The 22,624-nt window shown below is 39.4% G+C and overlaps 1 protein-coding gene across 1 annotated transcript; it reads left to right on the forward strand.

The window, feature by feature from the left end:
- LOC143109619 (uncharacterized) lies at positions 1-11,313 on the forward strand. The gene is made up of 9 exons (XM_076272396.1): positions 1-65; positions 464-531; positions 903-1,217; positions 2,899-3,192; positions 6,803-6,901; positions 8,011-8,388; positions 8,754-9,050; positions 9,721-9,819; positions 10,683-11,313. The coding sequence occupies exons 2-9, from the start codon at positions 474-476 to the stop codon at positions 10,727-10,729; spliced, it is 1,587 nt and encodes a 528-aa protein (XP_076128511.1). The 5' UTR covers positions 1-65; positions 464-473; the 3' UTR covers positions 10,730-11,313.
- Positions 11,314-22,624: the final 11,311 nt, after the last annotated feature.

Genomic DNA, 22,624 nt, shown 5'->3' on the forward strand with positions numbered 1-22,624 from the left:
ACAGCAGGGGCTCTTTACAACATCGTATTAGCACCACCACTGCAGCCAAAGAAACCTCTCTACAGGTAGTGTCTAAGATTTTTTACTTTCAATATGTACAGCCAAATTGAAGTTTGGGTGTGTGTGTATGTGTTTGTGAGTGTATGTGCATGTCTGTTGTACATAAATGTAATGCTATAATGAATATTTCATGCAGTTTTTATTTTTTACATTAATTTGTTTGATCTGTTATAGACTCGCGCTGAAAGTCACTACAAATCACTGTCGGTTGTAAATGTATTGTGTTGTTACTCTGTTCTTCTTAGATAACTGTCAATACAATAAATTTCCATTGTATGCATGCACTACAAATCTATTTCATTATTTACATTGGTGTAGCTCTAGAGCAAGTTCTCTTTAAATGAATGTATGAGGAGTTGGGTGTTGAAGAGAATTCAAGGATGTATTGTGTATTAATCTGCAGCAACACTGTCATGGTTATGGACAAAAAAACATCACAGATTTTCTGCATCACCACTCTCCTTTTCACGGGTAAGAGCCACTGACTTAAAAAAAGAGCACATGGGGGCATGACTATCCAAACACACACACACACACACACACACACACACACACACATACACACATACATATATACACACACACAGACACACACACACACACACACATACAGTATACACACTCACACATACATGCACATTAGCCAAAGTTTCACATTATATACTACAAAATATTGCTCTGTTGACATAAACACCATGCCATTTTTTTAAATGGTTGAGGTCATGACCCTACAATTGTTTATTTCACATCTGGGGTGATATTCTCTACAAAATTAGTAGTTTTCAAATTATGGCCTTTTGTATTGTTAACAAATAGACTTTACTGTTCTTTACATTTTTAAGGTGTAATAGGCCTACATGGACATTACGTCTCGGACAGATATATCTATGCAGCTGCTGGAGGTCATGTGTCCTTGCCATGTACGGGCATGCTTATACCTGGTTGCCGTGACACCGTATGGAACTACACCAGCCCAGAAGGTGAAACACTTGAGGTGGTGACAGTTGGGAAGGTCAGAACAGACATCACAAAGAGAGCTGGGAAAATGAGCGTTGATGAAGACTGCGTACTGAACATTGCTAATGTCACCGCTGAAGATACTGGAGAATACTATTGTGGTCCAGGGGGTGAAGAGATTTATCTCTCCGTCTTAGACAGTAAGTGACATTTTACGGGTTGTTTTCACTAGTTGCCTATATTATTAACCAAATTCATACCAGTCTTGACTGTGGATTATGGTTAATTAAAGGACCTCTGAGTAGTTGTTGTTACAAATGAATATGCTTCTGGACAGTAACTGTATAAAGACATCAACGTATCACCATACAAGGAAGACATTAGGGGTGTAACGGTTCATGTATTCGTATTGAACCGAAACGGTACGGGCGTCACGGTTCGGTGCATGAATTTACACGGAGAATACACGGTATAAAAATACATACAACTCGTGTGCGGATTAATTAATGTCATGCGCAATTACTGTTAAGTAGCGAGAGTTACGGGAGTTCTTTAGCGACACCTAACGCTAATCTGTAGCCTCGCCTTAGCTCTGAAGCTCTGATTGGCGCCTATGTTTTTTTTGTCAGGTCGTCGGTCGAGTCCGTCAGTCATTAGCAGCACTAAGGTTAGACCCACAAGAGTTAGAGGATCCGCTGGTCTCTTTAAGATCGCAAGTTTAAGAACTTCAGTTACAGTAACGTTAGTACAGACGAAAGAGTTGTGGATAAGATGAAACTGTGTGTCGGCGTTGTTCAGCAGTTGGGTATGTGAGTGGAAAAAATGCTACACATATTCGAAGCCATCACCCAGATGATGTAGGCTACCAATCACTGAAACGAGGGGAAAAAACTTCCCCTGCGCTTCAGCAGCCTTTGGATACACATACAAATAGGGCCAAAACCTATGGCTTAAATTAAATGATTTCGTAATGACAGAAAGCTATGTAAATCGCGTGGTAATTACCTTTATGTTGGGGTAACTTGTAACTTCTCACATGAGGTTCTGGTAGTGTTAAGTGCATAGACAGTAAAATAAAGTGACAACGCTAACCAGGCTAATAAACAAACCATGCTACGGTGAGTTAACGTCAAAGGGCAAAGTCACGTGACTTCTAGTTGTAGTCTGTTTATGAAATGAAAGGAGCAATTTCGTTTTTTTTAAAAAGGCAAAATAGTGTGATATTTTCACAGTTAGTAGGCTAGATTATTACTTTACACACAATAAAAAAAATATTGAGGCAAATTGTAGACCCTTCCATATACAACTAAACACAGATGTTGAAGGTCTTGCTTAAGTGGATTTTTAAAAATCATTTTTCTATGTAATTTGCACTTTCAGAAATAAGAGATGCTGTAGGCCTATTTTCAGTTTTAGAGCTGATTGTCTTATTTTGTTTACAAGTTACAGATGGAGTAGTCTGGGTACTTATTGTACTGTTTAGCCTACATCTTACACACTTCAGGCTGTTGCAGATAGCTCAGGGAAGAGACTGTATGACACTAGGTGGTACAGCCTGAGACATGTACAAAAAAAAATGCTTTCTGCATTTTTGTTTTGCTTTTCCCTCCACTGTACCGAACTCGTACCGAACCGTGATGTCCGAACCGAGGTATGAACCGAACCGTGACTTCTGTGTACCGTTACACCCCTAGAAGACATAAGAACTGGTATTTCTTCTTTCTTCACAGCCCAAAACCAATGACCTAAAAAATGCTTGCAAATATTGGGCATGTAGTGATTTATAACAGTGTGATAGCGTTATAAAGAATGGCACTGAAATGGCTTTTAAAGCTGAATGTTGGACTGGATCCTGAACTTCTTTCACCAATACTTCCGCAGTCTCTGCATCTCCATCAATCTCTAACAATGGGACAGACGGTGATGTCACTCTCTCCTGCCACTTGCACACCCATGAGGGCTGTGAAAAAGCCTCTTCTACTGACAAGATTAATCTGAGCTGGATAGATGAGGAAGGCTCTACACTGCAAGAATCCGCTGACCGCCAGATCCAAAACCCATCTGCCTGTCACACCACACTCAAAGAATCGCGCCTTCACCAGGAGAAGACATGGAAGTGCCAACTGACCACCAGATGGGGATCGCTTAAAATTGTAGCCAAGTACACAATGTTAGGTAAATGAGGAATGTTTGCTTTTTCAATTCATCATGCAAGTTTTATAAGTATTTATTCGCTGTTGATGTGAATTTGATGTGTTTTATGTGAATATTTGTGGCACCCTCCTTAGGGACACAGAGCGACTACTCCACCCTGACCTGGAGCAAAAGGGAGCTCTGGCAAATACACATGCTCCTTTTCTTAGAGAAGGAATAAAAACCTTTCACTGAAATTGGGGAAACATAGCAACCTTTTACACAAATACTTATGTTTTGCAAGAGAGGTAAACATTAACGGCTATAAATAGCCAAGCCAGACCGCAAAGTAGACTTAGACAATAATGAATGACCATATCACTTACAATGTTATGTTATTTCAGCCGCATAAAAGATAAAGTAAAGACAATCATAGAAGAGTTCTAATAAGAAGTAAGTAAACTAGATGTACCGCTTAGCGGTACAAAATATGACCGCCGCTCAGTCCTGCACATCCATTCCGCGAAAATAAATCATATTAATGAATTTGTCTCCATCTTCTACTCCATCCCCCACTCTTGAAACTTTTGTGTGTATGCTTGTTTGGAATGTGTGTTTGCACACATTCCGCACACAAAGTAGCCTACTGGCGCTGCAAAGGTGAATAGATTTGTTTCTGGGCCAAAACATCTGTAACATTGTTATAAAACCTTTAAAATCTCTAAACAATCACAAGTAGGGCAGTTCATCACAGTCCATCCATTGCAACTGGACTGATGAAAGGTACACCGGTAGGCTACATTGTATTTGGGAAAAGCAGAAGGTAGCAGCATAATGTATTTATTTATTTATTATTAAACAAAACAATCCCTGTCAGTTCCATGCAGTTTTCAACAGCTATCAAGAAGAGAGGTCATGTCATGGATTTTTGTGAATGTTTCTTCTTCTACATTATGCATAAGTTTAGTCATCTAGTTCAAATGATATTCAGCTTTATTGTCAATGCACAAATTAAATACCAGTAGTCTAAAACAAAATGCTGTTTTACCCAGTGGTGCAAATAACTGACATGTCCAAAAGGTCCTTCATGAAATGCGTTGCGAGACTGTTCATACACATTTTAACGGGCAAAGTAGAAGAGCTACTGTCCGTTATTGTTTGTGCAAATAATATGCTGATTCATGTTCCCTTGCATTTTGCAACCATGAGGTCCATGGTTAAGCTCAATCTTTTGACGCAATCTTTTGATTTTCACCCAGCCTAGTCCATGGTAGGCGCCCGATAGAAATATTGTTTAATTTTGCGATTGAGATATCCACGCACTGGCGCCCCCCCCTGTGACGTGTTCGCCCCCCGGTTTTAGAGCTATTCTAAATGCAAAAATGCATAGAGGGAGTTATGAAAAAACCGTGACTGTTAACAAACTATAAGCTATATAAGGCCCTATGCTAGGCCTATAACACAAATTGTCACTAGGCTATGCTGGCGACCCAAATAAAATCTCCTTTGGAACCAATGGCTTACACCTTACAGTATCAAGCTGCCACCTCTTGGCGAAAAGTTAATAGTTTTGCATATCAGTAGTAATACATTTCACGTAGCTGTGAATCACGGAAAGGGCGAATGAAGTGGACACTTCTAAATGGAACCCAACCCACTGTACAGTAGCTCAAGGTCTGTGGCTAAAGCAGCCATAATGAAAGCGTTATCATTGTTTGGATACTTCACACACACGTGTTTTTTAATCGCATAGACTACAACTACCAAGCTGGAATCAAAGCACATCGACTCCCCTCTCACACCCTAAACACGCACTTCGAACAAACAAAAAGCGCCTCAGTCTCACGGAATAGCCATAGGCAAAACTGTATCTGACCGGTGTAACGTTGGTACTAAATCATCCATCGCAAAGAATGATTTTTGTAGCACGTGCAACAAATATGTGTAGGTACAGCCCTGCCCTGAATACATCTCAACGTGCGCTCTAAAACATCTGGTTTAAATGGAGATGTAGATCATCACGGGTGCGTTAATAAATTTACATTGCGGCGAGTTGACACAAATTATTCACTTTGACGAATTTATGTAGTTTCAGTTACTTTACTTTGAGCCATGCTCTTCCTTACTTGAATCACCTTTGAAAATAGAGGATTGAAGTAGCCTATATGGGTGTTTGGGAATGAACGTTGACTCAGATGCTTTTTGAGACCTTGAGCAGAAATGTCCCAGCCCGGTGTTTAGGGTGCATCATAGACAGGTTATCTTTCAGGTAGCAGCTAGCCTATATATTTTCCATTAAAAAACCATCACGTAGCGAACGTGTTGTGGCTAGCTCACTTAGCTCCTGTTAGTAGCCTATATGGTCATAAGCAAATGAGATGACAGTCGAAAGATGCAATTAGTGCTGTTATCGATTTGCTTTCTAGCCTATAAACGCATTTATGGTTTTCTACAAATACATCAATAATCAAATTGGCCTCCATCACTCAACCATGCTAACGGTAACATTATTTTACCTACGTTCTGCTATTGATAAGATTAACGTAGCCTACCTGCAGTAAAAAACAAGCATGTCCGATAAACATTCTCAGATTTATTTCGGCTTCAAGAGGAAATAGGAATTACATGTCATGCAGAAATCATCCTACCCTTAGACGTTCTCTGTGGTAAACTACTGTAGCCTACAGTCTTGTCCTTGTAGGAAGCGTAGTGTCTTTCCAACCCACTTTAGATTAACTTCCAACAAAATTACATCTCACTGCAACGATGCGCCATCTAGTGGACAAACGACTACTTATCGCCAATACTGGAAATGCAGCCATGATGATAATGATGAATATTTATTTTGGCTTTCTTTTAATCCTACTGAATTTGTAATTATGTATCGGCCGTTCTAATACCGATAGTATGTGGGTGCCTGTGTGCACCACCATCTACAGGCCAATGAGTGTACAGTCACTAAATGTACACATAACTTAATTTTTTAGACCCCCCCATGGATGAAATTCTACGAAACTTGGCATACCCCCAGAGAATGTCAGGTTAATCATACACATAAAATTTGGTGCAGTTCTGAACGTCTTTACTGAAGAGAGGGGCGATTAAAGCAGAATGATATTGCATTTTCATTTTTTACCGGGGGGGTGCAAATCACAAATGAGTGATTATGGGCTAGGTTGATGTGGGCCCTTGAGACCAACATACCATAAAAATTTCTTCATCCTCGGTGCCACGGTTCAGGTAGTTATTTATGAAAAAACTGCATTTTTTGGGTTTCGGGGGGCCCAGCGCGGAGGGGGAGTGGCCCCCGGGGACCAAACGAAATGTTTCCGTAAAAGTCTAGTTCCACCAAATTTCATGTGCCCCGGTGTTTCGGTGCCCCGGGTATCGTTGACCAAAATTTCAGGAAGTAGATGACGGGAAAAAAAAAAAAAAAAACTTTGACAATCCCTATATGACCGCTTCGCTAGCGGCGGTCATAATTAACTCCAACACCACACTAATGTGTGTATGTGTCATTGGACATACTGTAAGAGTGCTCACCATGTCCTGATAATACCCAGCAGTACTATATGTTTAATATGTTACATTTGGTTTATGTCTGAATCTTTTACATTACATTGCAACTTCATCATACTTTGGCCCTATCTAGCAACTCCTATCCCAGATCCAACCGAAGGGTTCGCGGGATTTACGAGGGAATCTGACAAATTGGAAAAAGCAAATGAAGGGAAATCCACGGCATCTTTAGGTACAGTCACAAACTTTCTCTGAGGATGTTTTCTTAGAGATGTGAATGTAATATTCAGACATGAATGCCATGTGATCTCATGGAATCTAATTATTTAATGATTTTTTTAAGTATTTAATGAAGTATCCAAGTTACAGCAGCTCTCAACTCAAAGTCACTGCTGCGGGGTGGGGTTTATTTTAAGATGAAGGACTTTCATGTTCAAGCTATATCCTTCTGTGTTACACTTTACTTGACAGTATCGAAGAATGACATGACACTGTCATGAATGTGTCATAAACAAGTCATAAACGTTTATGACATAACGCTTCTGTTATTAAGTGACATCCAGTTTTTGTCATAATAAGTGAGGGTTAGGGTTAGAGGTTAGGATTAGGGTTAGGGTTCATGTGTCATGACAGTGTCACTCTTATGTCGATACTGTCAAGTAAAGTGTTACTGTGTTACCCATTGTTTTTCATATCAAATTATAATGGATTGAAATATACTAAATGTGACAGGATGGTATGTGATGGGGGTGGTACATTACATGATAAAATTACTTTAGTTATCCACATGGTCAAGTTATTCACTTAACATACAAGTATGGGTTAAACTTTACTTGACAGTGTCGACATAAGAGTGACATGACACTGTCATGAACGTGTCATAAACAAGTCATAAACGTTTATGACATAACGCTTCTGTTATTGTGACATTCAGTTTTTGTGATAACAAGTTAGGGTTAGGATTAGGGTTAGGGTCAGGTTTAGAGTTATGGTTAGGGTTGGGGTTAGGATTAGGGTTAGAGGTAAGGATTAGGGTTAGGTTTCATGTGTCATGACAGTGTCACATTATATACACTACAAAATATTGCCCTGTTGACATCAACACCATGCCATTTTTTAAATACAAAATTAGTAGAAAGATAAAATCCATGTACTCTAGTTTGTAGATCTCAGGTGCTGGTGAACAAAAACAAAAGAATAAACAAAGTTTACACGGTTGAGGTCATGTGACCCTACAATTGTTTATTTCAATATTCTCTACAAAATTAGTAGTTTTCTTGAACAAATTATGGCCTTTTGTAATGTTAACAAATAGACTTTACTATTCTTTACATTTTCAAGGTGTAATATTCCCACATCGATATTACTTTTGGGACAGATATATCTATGCAGCTGCTGGAGGGCATGTGTCCTTGACATGTGCGGACATGTACATAACTGGCTGCGGTAACTTCAGATGGAACTACACCAGCCCACAAGGTGAAACAGTTGAGCTGATGACAGTTGAACATAAGACAGTCATACTATACCACACCCCACCAAGTGAAACAGGTGGAGTGGGGGAAGTTCGGGAAGTCAGAAGCATCATCACAAAGAGACCTGAGAAAATGACCGTTGATGAAAATTGTGTACTGAACATTGCTAATGTCACCGCTGAAGATACTGGAGAATACTATTGTGGTCCAGGGGGTGGAGAGACTTATCTCTCCGTCTTAGACAGTAAGTGGCATTTTACGGGTTGTTTTCACTAATTGCCTAGACTATATTATTGGCCAAATTCACACCAGTCTTGACTGTGGATTATGGTTAATTAAAGGAGCTCTTAGTAGTTGTTGTTACAAATGAATATGCTTCTGGACAGAACTGTATAAAAACATCAACGTATCACCAAACAAGGAAGACATAAGAACTGGTATTTCATCTTTCTTCACAGCCCAAAACCAATGACCTAAAAAATGCTTGCAAATATTGGGCATGTAGTGATTTCTAACAGTGTGATAGCATTATAAAGAATGGCACTGAAATGGCTTTTAAAGCTGAATGTTGGACTGGATCCTGAACTTCTTTCACCAATACTTCCGCAGTCTCTGCATCTCCATCAATCTCTAACAATGGGACAGACGGTGATGTCACTCTCTCCTGCCACTTGCACACCCATGAGGGCTGTGAAAAAGCCTCTTCTACTGACATGATTCATCTGAGCTGGATAGATGAGGAAGGCTCTCCACTGCAAAAATCCTCTGACCGCCAGATCCAAAACCCATCTGCCTGTCACACCACAATCAAAGAGTCGCACCTTCACCAAAGGGAGAAGACATGGAGGTGCCAACTGACCGCCAGATGGGGATGGCGTAAAATTGTAGCCAAGTACACAATGTTAGGTAAATGAGGAACGTTTGCTTTTTCAATTCATCATGCAAGTTTTATAAGTATTTATTCGCTGTTGATGTGAATGTGAATTTGATGTGTTTTACGTGAATATTTGTGGCACCCTCCTTAGGGACACAAAGCGACTATGCCACCCCTTAGTTTAGACCTGGAGCAAAAGGGAGCTCTGGCAAATTCACATGCTCCTTTTCTTAGAGAAGGAATAAAAACCTTTCACTGAAATTGGGGAAACATAGCAACCTTTTACACAAATACTTATGTTTTGCAAGAGAGGTAAAAATTAACGACTAAATAGCCAAGCCAGACCGCATAGTAGACTTAGACCATAATGAATGTTTTCTTAGAAATGTGAATGTAACATTCAGACATGTATGCCATGTGATCTCATGGAATCTAAGTATTTAATGATTTTTAAGTTACAATGTTATGTTTTCTCAGCCGCATGAAAGATAAAGTAAAGACAATCATAGAAGAGTTCTAATAAGGAGTAAGTAAATTAACTCCATCACCACACTAATGTGTGTATGTGTCATTGGACATACTGTAAGAGGGCTCACCATGTCCTGATACCCAGCAGTACTATATGTTTAACATGTTACATTTGGTTTATGTCTGAATCTTTTACATTACATTGCAACTTCTTCATAATTTGACCCTATTTAGCAACTCCTACCCCAGATCCAACCGAAGGGTCCGTGGGATTTACGATGGAATCTGACAAATTGGAAAAAACGAAGAAAGAGAAATCCACAGCATTTTTAGGTACAGTCACAAACTTTCTCTGAGGATGTTTTCTTAGAGATGTGAATGTAACATTCAGACATGTATGCCATGTGATCTCATGGAATCTAATTATTTAATGATTTTTAAGTATTTAATGAAGTATCCAAGTTACAGCAGCTCTCAACTCAAAGTCACTGCTGCGGGGTGGGGTTTATTTTAAGATGAAGGACTTTCATGTTCAAGATATATCCTTCTGGGTTACACTTTCATTGACAGTATCGAAGAATGACATGACACTGTCATGAATGAGTCATAAACAAGTCATAAACATTTATGACATAACGCTTCTGTTATTAATTGACATTCAGTTTTGTCATAATAAGTGAGGGTTAGGGTTAGGGTCAGGTTTAGAGTTATGGTTAGGATTGGGGTTAGGATTAGGGTTAGGGTGTCATGTAACTCTAATGTCGATGCTGTCAAAAGTGTTACCCAAGTATGAATCATCGGATACAATATAATATGGTAATGCGGGAGCTATCCGCAAAAAGATTGAGATGGATCGGACTTAATGTAGACCAGGCCACAGTTTCAGTTCTTCGTTGATAAGAATAACAAGGGAAATACAAATGCACTATAAAGACATTTTGTTTTACATATTACAGGAACTGCTCACATTAAGGATCTAGAACAGTTTTTTAAACCAGACAGATCTCAAATCTTAGAACATTCATCAGTGTATTTCATCACAACCATCCATTAATTGATTCTTTTCAAGTATAAGTTAGTGACTATTATAATTTCTATCCAAATAGAGATGTGTCGCCTATGTTATGTTAAGATGTCTGTAGGATTCATTTTGGTAAAGGTGATCCTCATATCTTTCTCTCTCCCCCTCTCCACAGCAACACTTCCCAGGCCACGCAGGCTTCGCAGGGAACGAGGAAACTGACCGACTCAGGCTAGGGCTAGGGCCAGGCTAGGGGCTGCCAAACTTCACTCCTCTTCGCTACACTTGCCACCAGACCTGCCCCTCTTCCGCTATGATGTCTGCTGGTCAACGGTGGGGGCCCAAAAGACCATCAATCCCTTGTGTACCATTTTCAGGAATGGTGCATGGGTTTGTTTTGTGTTTTATATGCATCATTTATGCCATTTAGCCTGATATTAACAATTTTGCCAAATAGAAAACAAGAAAACATCTGCAGAGGAATCATTATGTATATCCAGTGTGTCATGAGTAATGTATAGTCTACATTAAGCCAATTTGGTGGACTAGACTAACCTGTAATATTAATGTTGGGTTGCATTCTGAGAAACAGATAGGTGGCCACCTCAGTATCTCTTCTTCCGAGTAACATGGTGAAATGTTCTGATGCCCCTCTATGTTCAGTTGCTTAGGTAGCCACAAGGGGGCAGAAAAACTCCTTGACCAATCCATGGCTACTCGTGAGAATAAAAAAAAATATTTTTGGAATAAAAGTTCTGCATTTTTTATTTTACAGAAGCATATTGGTTATCTGAATTAGCAAAATAATAAACCTGTAAATTCTGAACAGCTCTTTGTGAGTTTATAATCTTGTTGATTATTCACCCATTGTTTCAGCCCAAGTCCAATTTAAATCTTACTAAATATTTGCTCTAATCCACCTGATGAACTAATTATTGATATTATACGGCTCTTCACAATGCAAGTAGAATGGTCCATTGACTTGAATGGGATTTCCGAAAGTTCTAGCGGTCATTATTTCTTGGGAAAGGACCTCTGAAAACAAGAATGACCGCTGTCAATGGCAACGGAGTTTGCGCTTGGAACTTCATTCAAAAGTGAAAGCAGACGGTTGATCAGCTGTGTTCTAAAGAATGTTTGATTCAAGTTCAGCGTGTGTTGCGAACTATTTGTTTCTCAGCAAAAGCCACGACGAAACGGTAACAATTAAGTGTAAAGAGACATATCATGGAGTTTATTTTCTCGTTTTGGCAAGTAGCCGTATAATAAGCGGGATAATGTATAGAACACCGGTCATTATTGGGAAAATAAGCCCCTTCAGGGCGAAACAAGACCCCTCCGCGTTCGCCCTGTCGGGACTTATTTTCCCCATAATGACCGGCGTTCTATACATTATCCCTTACATATCACCTGTGTTGAGTATAAAGGCAAAAGATATAGACCTACACGGCAGGATATTTATTTTCTGCAGTTTGTCCACCTAACTGCTGTAAACCAAAAATTTGTTTTGAGTTTTGTCGCATCACAAAAATGGTGTCATTTACCATTCAGAAAAATCTGACTAAAGCCTATACACTGCTAGGTTTTAGTAAAGCATGGCTTAATGGAATACCTGTTCCATACAGTCTCGCTTGCGAGCAGATTTCTTCAAATGCGCCACTGAATATCAAAATACTGATGCGCGGTTTGAAGTTGTGCTGCTTGCTGTTAAAGGGAAACTTGGCAGGATTTCCCCCTCTGCTGGAGAAATTGTGCATTATGCTATTTCAAACTGTGGGAAAGGTAACGATAAAGCACATGGATTTGTTTACAAGATGGCGAACGGTTAGCATAAGTTTGGCAGAACTATGTGGATGTTACAAGGTAAGAAACACGATTTAAAACTAGTTTCTTGTTTCTCACTTCTCTTTCCGGGACGGTAGTCTCAATGTTGCAAGGTTGGTTTTCCGCCTGGGTACGCTAGGAGCAGCGGGGAAAGTCACCATTTTCACCGGAACAGGTCATTTAACCATCCAAATGATTTCTAAACAGGTTTATTACGTTGAAATAGTTGCCAAGTTCTCCTTTAAAGGGAACGACAGATGTCATTCTCATTGGTTTAAATGATGTTACACCCAAAACACACCCATGACTGATTAAGAAACATAGGAACCACCTTATTGTGCCATCCGCCCAATGTTTGAAAATGTTTGATAACAAACCCACCCCCAATGTGGACTGGACAAACCCATACATTTAAATAAGTTGTTCGCCAGTGACCATGTGTTTTAGATCACTAAAATAGGGGCCTTAACCTTTTTGGGGTTTGTTCACTCAACTCTGAAGGGGAGGGTTTAAACTAAATGAGGAAATCATTACATCATCAATACACCCTTTTAGGACCACCCCCAAAAACACTTTAATGATGGTCAAGTCAAGTCAAGTTTATTTATATAGCGCATTTCATACACAGAGGTCATTCAATGTGCTTTACATAAACAAAACCAAACAATAATAACAAATAAAAGCATAGAAAGGCAATATAGTCAAAGAATAGTTAAAAGGTAAAGATCATAATAAAAAGAAAACATAAAACACAAGGTAAAATAATAATAAAAAAAAAGAATTGTTAGCAAGCAAAAACAAAAGCAAAAGTAGTAAAAAAAGTAATAAAAGACAAGGTAGAATAATTATCAAGGCAGATTCAGAATTTGTAACTCGGCACAGTTAGCAGAAAGCATCTGAGAACAGTTTGGTCTTAAGTCTAGATTTAACACTGGCTACAGTTGGGGCCTTTTTGGTGTCATCCGAAAGTTGGTTCCACAGCTGAGCCGCATAGCAGCTAAAAGCTGCTTCACCATGTTTAGTTCTAACAGTAGGTTTTAGCAGGTTTTTCACCTGGGACCTGAGAGGACGAGAAGGTGTGTACTGCTGAAGCATGTCTGACAGGTATTTAGGTCCTGCTCCATTTACTGATTTATAAACAAGCAATAGTGCTTTAAAGTAAATTCTGTGACTTACTGGAAGCCAGTGCAAGGACTTAAGAATTGAAGTAATGTGGTCAGTTCTTTTAGTTTTTGTTAAAATCCTAGCTGCTGCATTTTGTATCACCTGAAGCTGAAGCTCACCTGAATCAACCCTGCTGGAGATAAATGCATGAATGAGTTTTTCTAAGTCATATTTTGACATCAGCCCTCTGAGTTTGGCAATATTTTTGAGGTGGTAAAAAGCTGATTTAGTTTTAGCTTTTATGTGGCTGTTGACATTTAGATCACTGTCAATTAATACACCAAGATTTTTAACTGTATCCTTTGCCTTCAACCCTTTTGTGTTAAGGAGAGTGGCAACCCTAAGTCTTTCTTCCTTTTTACCAAATATAATTACTTCAGTTTTTTCTTTGTTCAGCTGAAGAAAATGTTGAGACATCCAGGTGTTGATTTGTTCTATTCACTGACACATAGATTCAAGAGGACCATAGTCGTTTGGTGATAGAGCTAAGTAAATTTGTGTCATCTGCATAGCTATGATATGAAATCAAATTATTTTGGATGATTTGTCCAAGTGGGAGCATATAGAGGTTGAATAATAGTGGCCCCAAGATCGACCCCTGGGGAACACCACAGGTCAAGGACGTTGGTGTTGAGGTACAGTTTCTGATGGCAACAAAGAAGCTCCTTTCTTGTAGATATGATTTTAGCCAGCTGATAACTATGCCTGTAAATCCAACCCAGTGTTGTAGTCTGTGTAGTAAAATATTGTGATCAACAGTGTCAAATGCTGCAGTAAGGTCCAGTAGCACTAGGACTGATGTTTTACCTGAATCTGTGTTGAGGCGTACGTCATTGGAAACTTTAATGAGAGCTGTTTCAGTGCTGTGATTTGCCCGGAAATTTGATGTTAGGAAGGTGGTTAATTGATTAAAGACTACTTTTTCAATAATTTTGCCAATAAAAGGTAGATTGGATATGGGCCTGTAATTGTTTAGCATGGAGGCATCCAGGTTATTGTTCTTGATAAGTGGCTTTACAACAGCTTAGGAAAAGTGCTAGACAGCAGTGATACATTTACAATTTGAAGGACATCCGCCGCTATGAGGTGAAAAACAGTTTTAAAGAAATTGGTAGGCAGAGTGTCTAAGACACATGTGGAAGAGCTGAGATTCTGTACCGTTTTTTCAAGTGTTTCGTAGTCTATCAAGCTGAACTCTGACATCAAGTTTAGTTTCCCTCTGTTTGTTGCTGGAAGTTCAGGTTGTTGAATTTGTAATTGAGCAGATATGTTGAGTCTGATTTTGTCAAATTTACCTTTAAAAAAAGATGGTGCCCTGTGTAATGGTCTAACACCACAATTCAGTATCACATATGTCTTTACACATGTTAAGAGTAGTTTTCTAACCTACCGGTATACACAAGGTGTTTCCAAGCAAATATCCAGGTTTAGTTTACATGGACTTGCAAGATGATGAAGAATGGAAAACAGTCTTTACATTGACTTTGTCGAATAAGGAGAGTTCGGTGCATGGTCACAAAGCTACAGTACCGTGAACTTACGTGAACTTATATGCAAATGCCGGACTTTGAAATGACCATTAAAAGAATGGGGGTACCTGAACAAAGACAGTGTGACGCAAATACAGAGTGAGATGCAAACCATCCTTCTGATCACCGCCCCCTCCACACATTATGTTGTGTATTATACATCTATATATCTATGGTTATCACACTGAGTTGGAGATTCGGGTAGAAGTTGCTGGACCCTATTGTGAACACTCTTTTGTCAAATCAGTGTTTAAACTCAATTATTCATGTGGGTGCCAGATAAGCATGAGGGGGCGCTAGATATCTGCTAAAATGGGACATTTTATTCCCCAGCCCAATTATAATATTCAAAATGGGCTTGTAGAAGCGGAGCATGTTGTCATCCATTCTCTGTCATCTTTAAGAGGAGGAGTTATATTATAGGGAACTCACCACATTATTATGACTCACCTAATAAAATGAGCACAACAAATTATGTCCCATATATGGTGATCTAACTCCACTATTCAGTACCACACAGTTTACATTCTTTAAACATGTTTTCAGTATTTCTTTCTGAAAAGAGACAAAAACATAATCTGCACACTCAGATGATCTGTGCAATAGTTGCTGTTTTTTTGTTTTTGTTTATTCAAATCTGCTAGAAAGGTCAGGTCTATGACCGAAAGATTCAACTCTACCTGAGGTCTATGGCCAAAAGCTTACAAATTTGAATAAAACAATATTGCACAGATCTGAGTGTGCAGATTTTCCATTTTTACTGTTTCTGGTGTAGTTTTCAAATACAAGGTGTCTCCAAACAAATGTCCAATTTTGGTTTACATGGTCTTGAAGTTGCTTTGCCTTTGCAGAGTAGCCTACTGGTATTCTGGAACAGTGTTGCAAGGTCTAGCTCCCAGTGGCAGCAGAGGAGGCCATATCTTGGGAGCAGCAGATAGCAAAGCTTACGCTAATCACATCCTCCAGATGAAACGGGGGACATTTTTGGAAAGCGACAGCATAGTTACGGCACCAGCTGCTCCAGCCGCCCGCTCAGAAGTGTCAGCAGCTGACGCGAGCATGTCGGATCACCAGGGATGCGGCGGAGGGAGTTCTGCACTAATGAGTCCGACAGTCACACAAGCGGAGAGAGGAAGAGCGCGCGATGTGCACGCGAGAGAAACAAAGCCCTCAGTGTTGTCTAAGATCAATAGCAAAACCGGGGCGAGAGGAGTCACCTAATCAGCCAATCATACACACTGAGGGAGCAAACGCGTTGTCGTCTTGGCATCTGTTTTCATGACAGCTGTCTCTGATATGGGGCAGCTTTAACTGCCTCCTGCCATCAGAGCGCTGCAGAGTCTTTGATGTGTGAAGCGCGTCGAGCTGATTGTGTTTGTCTGCATCGCCGGCAAAATAGTTAAAAGCGGTTTGTTTGTTGGCTGTGCTTTTTTGTCTGTTTACTTTCTGATAAGCGAGCAGATGTATTTGAACACATATGGTGATCAGAAAAAGAGATGAGGAAGGAGCATAGGAGAAGAAGGGGAGAGAGGGGTTAAATATGAGACAGGAAAAGGTATAGACACAGCACAGAGTAGACAGATAGTAACACTATGAGTGTGGCTTACTGGCTGTTTGGAGGTGAACTGATAGTGGGGAAAGTGCTTTTTATTATCATTTGTCAGCACTAAAGGTGTACTCTCCTGTAGAATATGTGATTCTGAGAAGATATATTGCAGGAGAATAAATGTCAAATTCAAGAGAAAGTGAAATATCTAAAACATCATTAGGTCTAGAGGGGTGAATGTGATGAATGAGAAGTGTTATGAGTGCCAGAAGAGAAGTTGTAGTAAGTGTGAAGCAAGCTGCTAGTGTAAGCAAAGAGAATGAGAAAAGAGAGCGACATGAGGGGGCTGCTCTTTACAGGCTTATTATCAGTAGCCAAACAATGCATAATGCGACATTTCTGTATGGAATAGAGTGCAGCACCCACAAGGCTAAAGAGGATCTGCATCTGTGTCGTTTTCTAATTTGAAAGCTTTGACTCTTGGGAATCCAAAAATGACAACTTTTTTCATGTACAATCTGTATAGTGCTTTACATTCTCAGATTAATCTTATTATGTCTCAATTAAATTTGATCCAAAATGCCCCCCTCCCCCTCCTCCGCTTTTGGTGCTACCCTGACCTCTGGCTGCAGTGTAGCTGCAGCACAATAAGTAGATGCAATATATTGGGTACTGAAATATTCACAAGAATCCATAGAAATTGAATCTTCATGTTGTATTATCCCATATTAGTTGTACAGATGTATAGTCTATCTTATACACACTCATTGAACCAACAAAGTAAATGCAAAAATAGAGACTTTAGAACATGAGGGGGCTGATCTGTACAGGCTTATCAGTAGCCAAACAATGCCTAATGCAACATTTCTGTATGGAATGCAGTGCAGCACCCACAAGGCTAAAGAGGATCTGCATCTTTGTCGTTTTATAAAATTGATTGTATGAAGAACCGATAATCTTCGTTTGTGTCATTCATTCATTCATTCATTCAGTCACTCATTCACTCTTACTCATTATTCATTATGACCGCCGTCATACAGTATGTCAGATTTTTTTTTCTTTTTTTTTCCGCATGTCCAAATTTCCGTCAATGATTCCCAGGACACTGAAAGACCGGGGTAGACGAAACTTGGTGGGCATGTAACCCCATATGGATAGCATGGAACCATCGTTTTTTCGTTTTGATCTGTAGCCCCCCCGCTGGACTGCACCCCCCAAAAGGAGGGTAGGGCAGACACAGTTTTCTGTGAATATCTCGAGAACCGTAGGGTTTAGGAGGACCATTTTTTTTGTATGTTTGCTTCCAGGGGTCATGTTAACCCATTCCATGTGCACACATGTGCATAAACAGATACACACGCACACACATACATTCACAGTAATCATACGTATGACACATACTCACACAGTAGTATATGTACGCATGCATGCACATGCACAAACACACATACGCAGGCAAACACACAAGCACGCACACACACACACACACACACACACACACACACACACAAACATAAACGTGTACACGCACACATGTACACAATTCAAGAATTTCTCAGAATTATGAACAGGCAAGATGGGGGTGGGGTTGTATAAAATGAATTTTACATGTGAAATCTATGAACTAATCATGTTTTGGTACTTGTTGTCTAGCAGATACCAGTGAGAATTAAGTGTGGATAATGCAATTTAGTGAGACAGTTAGAATCATATGGGCCTTTCAGCGTGATTTATTTTTGTGGAAAAAATGTGCTGGACTGGGCGGCGGTCATATTTTGTACCGCTCTGCGGTACATCTAGTTTCCTGTTCATTTACTTCCTATCCACAAGTTGCCACGGGGTGCTGCTATAAGTATAAGTATATAATACTCTTTTGATCCTGTGAGGGAAATTTGGTCTCTGCATTTATCCCAATCCGTGAATTAGTGAAACACACTCAGCATACAGTGCTAGATTAATCGATTACAAAAAGAATCGATAGCTGCAGCCCTACCCACTTTTAAGGTATTGGTTGCATCTAATGGCCTCCTTACACCAAACAACTTTGACAAGATTTGGGAAAGATTTTTGAAAGATTGGAGTCTTTTGAGTATAAATGGGGGACATTAGTTAAAAGACTACAATCTTTCAAGAATCTTTCCCAAATCTTGTCAAAGTTGTTTGGTGTAAGGTGGCCATAAGTTATCCGTCTGAGAAAAGTCCAAGAGACCACGGTCATCAGAGTTCTTCAACGTTTGCTTCTACTCAATCCAGACTCCAGGCAGCAAAGCATAGCAGCTTGCAGGTCAGCAGCAGTTCTGTGGTCGCGGTAGCAGCATATCTCTCGCAGAGTAGGTCCACAGCTGTCCAGCAGTCCTGAGAAATCTTTCTTTTCGACCAGAAGGTGAAGTGCAGCGCCGTTCAAGGATGGAGGATGTCAGAGGCCCAGGGCAAAAGCTAGCCATGGCAAGGTCTTCAGCCCAATGAACTTACATTAACGTTAACTTAACGGCATCATTCGACTTGTAAGATGTGAGATGAAGCACACACTAATCCCGGCGCAGTGAGCTGCCTGCTACAACAGCGGCGCTCGGGGAGCAGTGAGGGGTTAGGTGCCTTGCTCAAGGGCACTTCAGCCGTTCCTACTGTTCGGGGTTCAAACCGGCAACCCTCTGGTTACAAGTCCGAAGCGCTAGCCAGTAGGCCACGACTAAAGAAGAAAATGGGTGAAACCTCCGGTGAGGCAGCGGAAGTAGCTTACTTGCTGTAAGCTAAGCTATTATAGTGATCGGAAACGCATGGTCAGAGATGCAGAGTTTAAGGGTGTTTAAGTGTGTGATTTTGTGATCAGAGACCAAGTGCATTGTTGCAAAAGAGTTGTTGTCTCAATCATTCATAGGTGTACATCCTTTAAACCAATTACAGTGACATCTGTCATTCATCTGTCATCCCTTTAGCAGCAAGCAGCAAACTTCAAACAGCGCATCTGTATTTTGACACTCAGCACATTTGAAGGAATCTGCTTGTACGCGAGACGTGTACGGAACACTAAATCTTGCTCTACTGAAACCTGTTTGTAACTATCAGAGTATAGCCTACATGCATCTCCACTCACCTATTATTTATACTGATAGGCAAAGTGAAACTTAGCCTACTTCACCATGGTCTCATAGTCAACAACAAAACAGTTCGACAGGATTACTTTCACTATTGACTGACAAGGTGTTAACACTGAAAAAACACTTACCCCAATAATGTTCGAATGACTGAATAAAAATCCTAAGGATATTTATCTTGCAGAGGAGTTGTTTGGTACTGGTTGACAGCTACTTACATCTTTTACAATATTTTTTTTAGGGCTGTCAATCGATTAAAAAAATTAATCTAATTAATTACATACTCTGTGATTAATTAATCTAAATTAATCGCATATATGATTTTTGCTGTTAAAGTATTTTAAATATTTAAATTCAAATGAATCATTAAATAATCAGCATTAGTGACATTAGTTCAAAAACTCTTTTATTATTATTTTAATAATGGCCATAATAAACTATGATATGACCTAATATGCTGAGGAAATAAATGTGTTTTTTTATCACATACATTGCAGAGGACTTTATTTTTAATCAACACTTTATTTTTATCAACACCATCAAGCCGTTTTTGAAAAGTAAATGTTCCAATCAATGATCTAGGCAGCACATTTTCTTCTCTCTCCTTCATTTTACAGTATAATGGTTACTGACTACGATGGCTCGGGGTCAGAGGTCATACAGAATCGATTAATCTGCGTTATTTTTTTTAATCAGTTATTTTTTCTCAAATTAATTAATCGAAATTAATCAGTTATTTTGACAGCCCTAGTTTTTTTATTTATTTATCTAGTTAATTGTATTCACTCTTTATTTACGTTATTTTTGATAGTTTTCGTTTTATTTGTAGTTTTTTTTTTTGCTTACAAGTCGAATGATGCCGTTAAGTTAACGTTAATGTAAGTTCATTGGGCTGAAGACCTTGCCATGGCTAGCTTTTGCCCTGGGCCTCTGACATCCTCCATCCTTGAACGGCGCTGCACTTCACCTTCTGGTCGAAAAGAAAGATTTCTCAGGACTGCTGGACAGCTGTGGACCTACTCTGCGAGAGATATGCTGCTACCGCGACCACAGAACTGCTGCTGACCTGCAAGCTGCTATGCTTTGCTGCCTGGAGTCTGGATTGAGTAGAAGCAAACGTTGAAGAACTCTGATGACCGTGGTCTCTTGGACTTTTCTCAGACGGATAACTTATGGCCACCTTACACCAAACAACTTTGACAAGATTTGGGAAAGATTCTTGAAAGATTGTAGTCTTTTAACTAATGTCCCCCATTTATACTCAAAAGACTCCAATCTTTCAAAAATCTTTCCCAAATCTTGTCAAAGTTGTTTGGTGTAAGGAGGCCATTAGATGCAACCAATACCTTAAAAGTGGGTAGGGCTGCAGCTATCGATTCTTTTTGTAATCGATTAATCTAGCACTTTATCGATCGATTAATCGATTAATCAGATTTTTTTTTTTTGCATTTTTAAACAACCAAAACAAATAATGCATAATGAAAATGGGTAACACTCCATAATAAGGTGCCATAATAAATAGCAAACTAGTAATTATCTAACCCTTTGTTAATATTTGTTAATTGTTACTAAAATATCTATTTGGCACAAGTTAATAGTTTGTTCATCATTAATTCAATATTAGTTGTTTGCATAACATCTGTATGTTAATATTTTAACAAATCTATTAACTAATATTGTATTAATATTTGTTAATAGTTAACTAAATGTCTTTTTGGCACTAATTAACAGTTATTTCTTACATCATTTAAATGTTAACTGTTTATTTACAAACTATATACTAATATAAAATTGAATGACATATTATTATTTATCTAGCTTTTCTGATTAGCTTTTTGGAGAATTTATGGAATTTATGGTTTATGGCTTTATGGTCTTGTGGGGCACACCTCTTCTTCCACTTCATCCTTATTGGATACCTTTGTGCAGGCGCGCCTGCAGGTGTACGTCCGTACGCACTGTGCGTACCATCAGGCTACTCAACAAGAGAAAATGTCCTGTGTGTGTGTGTTTTGGCCCACCATACCTTCCCAACTATGGACAGTATCCCATTAGCTGCATGCCATTGAAGTTAGTGAACACGTTATCAAAATTAACGCGCACACATTTTGTTTGAGCAGGAGAGAGAGAATACGCACGCAGGCACGCAACTAGGCTACTTGTTTTCTTTTACTCGGCTATCTATATTATCAGCACACAATGTTGAGCTAATTCACTAACTCAATACTCATCATGGATATCTCAAGTTTAAACAACGAAAACAGAAAGAATGGATGCAGCAAAGCTAGGAGTTATTCCAGATGGGCAAGAACAAGGTAGGCAATTGCTTGTCAGAACGTTAGACTGCATTAGACAGCTGTTTAAAGCCAGACGTCATGGTAAGCTAGAACAAAACTAAAGGTAACTTTAGCCTGTATAGGGCTGTATCAAGTTGTCCAAATGAATAGGTCATTGAAGACGTTGTTGTTGTATTATTGCATGTGAATGTTGCTATGCTATGTAAACCGAGAAACGGACAAATATAGTCCACGCGTGAATTTTTTTTTGCCGGGGGGGCGCCCCTGCCTTTGTGGTTGGCTGTCCTGTAATTGGTGACCCTGTCTAGTGTTTGAAAGTAGTGTACTCTTTGCCTTTGGAAATACTATTTGTTTGCTGCTTGAATTTGGTGAAATTCAGGGAGGGGTGTAACAGAGTTAGAAATATAGTTTAGTGTTTGTATGTGATTTTCGCCGTAATTAAGCAGCTTTTTTGAGATTGGTGTTTTGGAGCCCCCTTTGGAGAAACGGTATACTGCAGCTCTGCTGCGTTTTGTCCTTGCATTGTTGCCATAGCTGATCAGAAGCGGTATGCTTTGCATTGGGTAGGTTGACTGTATAAAGCACTCTCCACTTTGTTTTAATTTTGTAACTGTAAAATGTTGTTTACGTTAAAAACTTCGATATACCACCTGTATTATATT

Source organism: Alosa pseudoharengus, unplaced genomic scaffold, assembly GCF_046254945.1.
Source record: "Alosa pseudoharengus isolate Yale_2024_CS ecotype anadromous, Long Island Sound unplaced genomic scaffold, YU_APseudo_1.1 YU_APseudo_1.1_scf_7, whole genome shotgun sequence".
NCBI classification, from domain to species: domain Eukaryota; kingdom Metazoa; phylum Chordata; class Actinopteri; order Clupeiformes; family Clupeidae; genus Alosa; species Alosa pseudoharengus.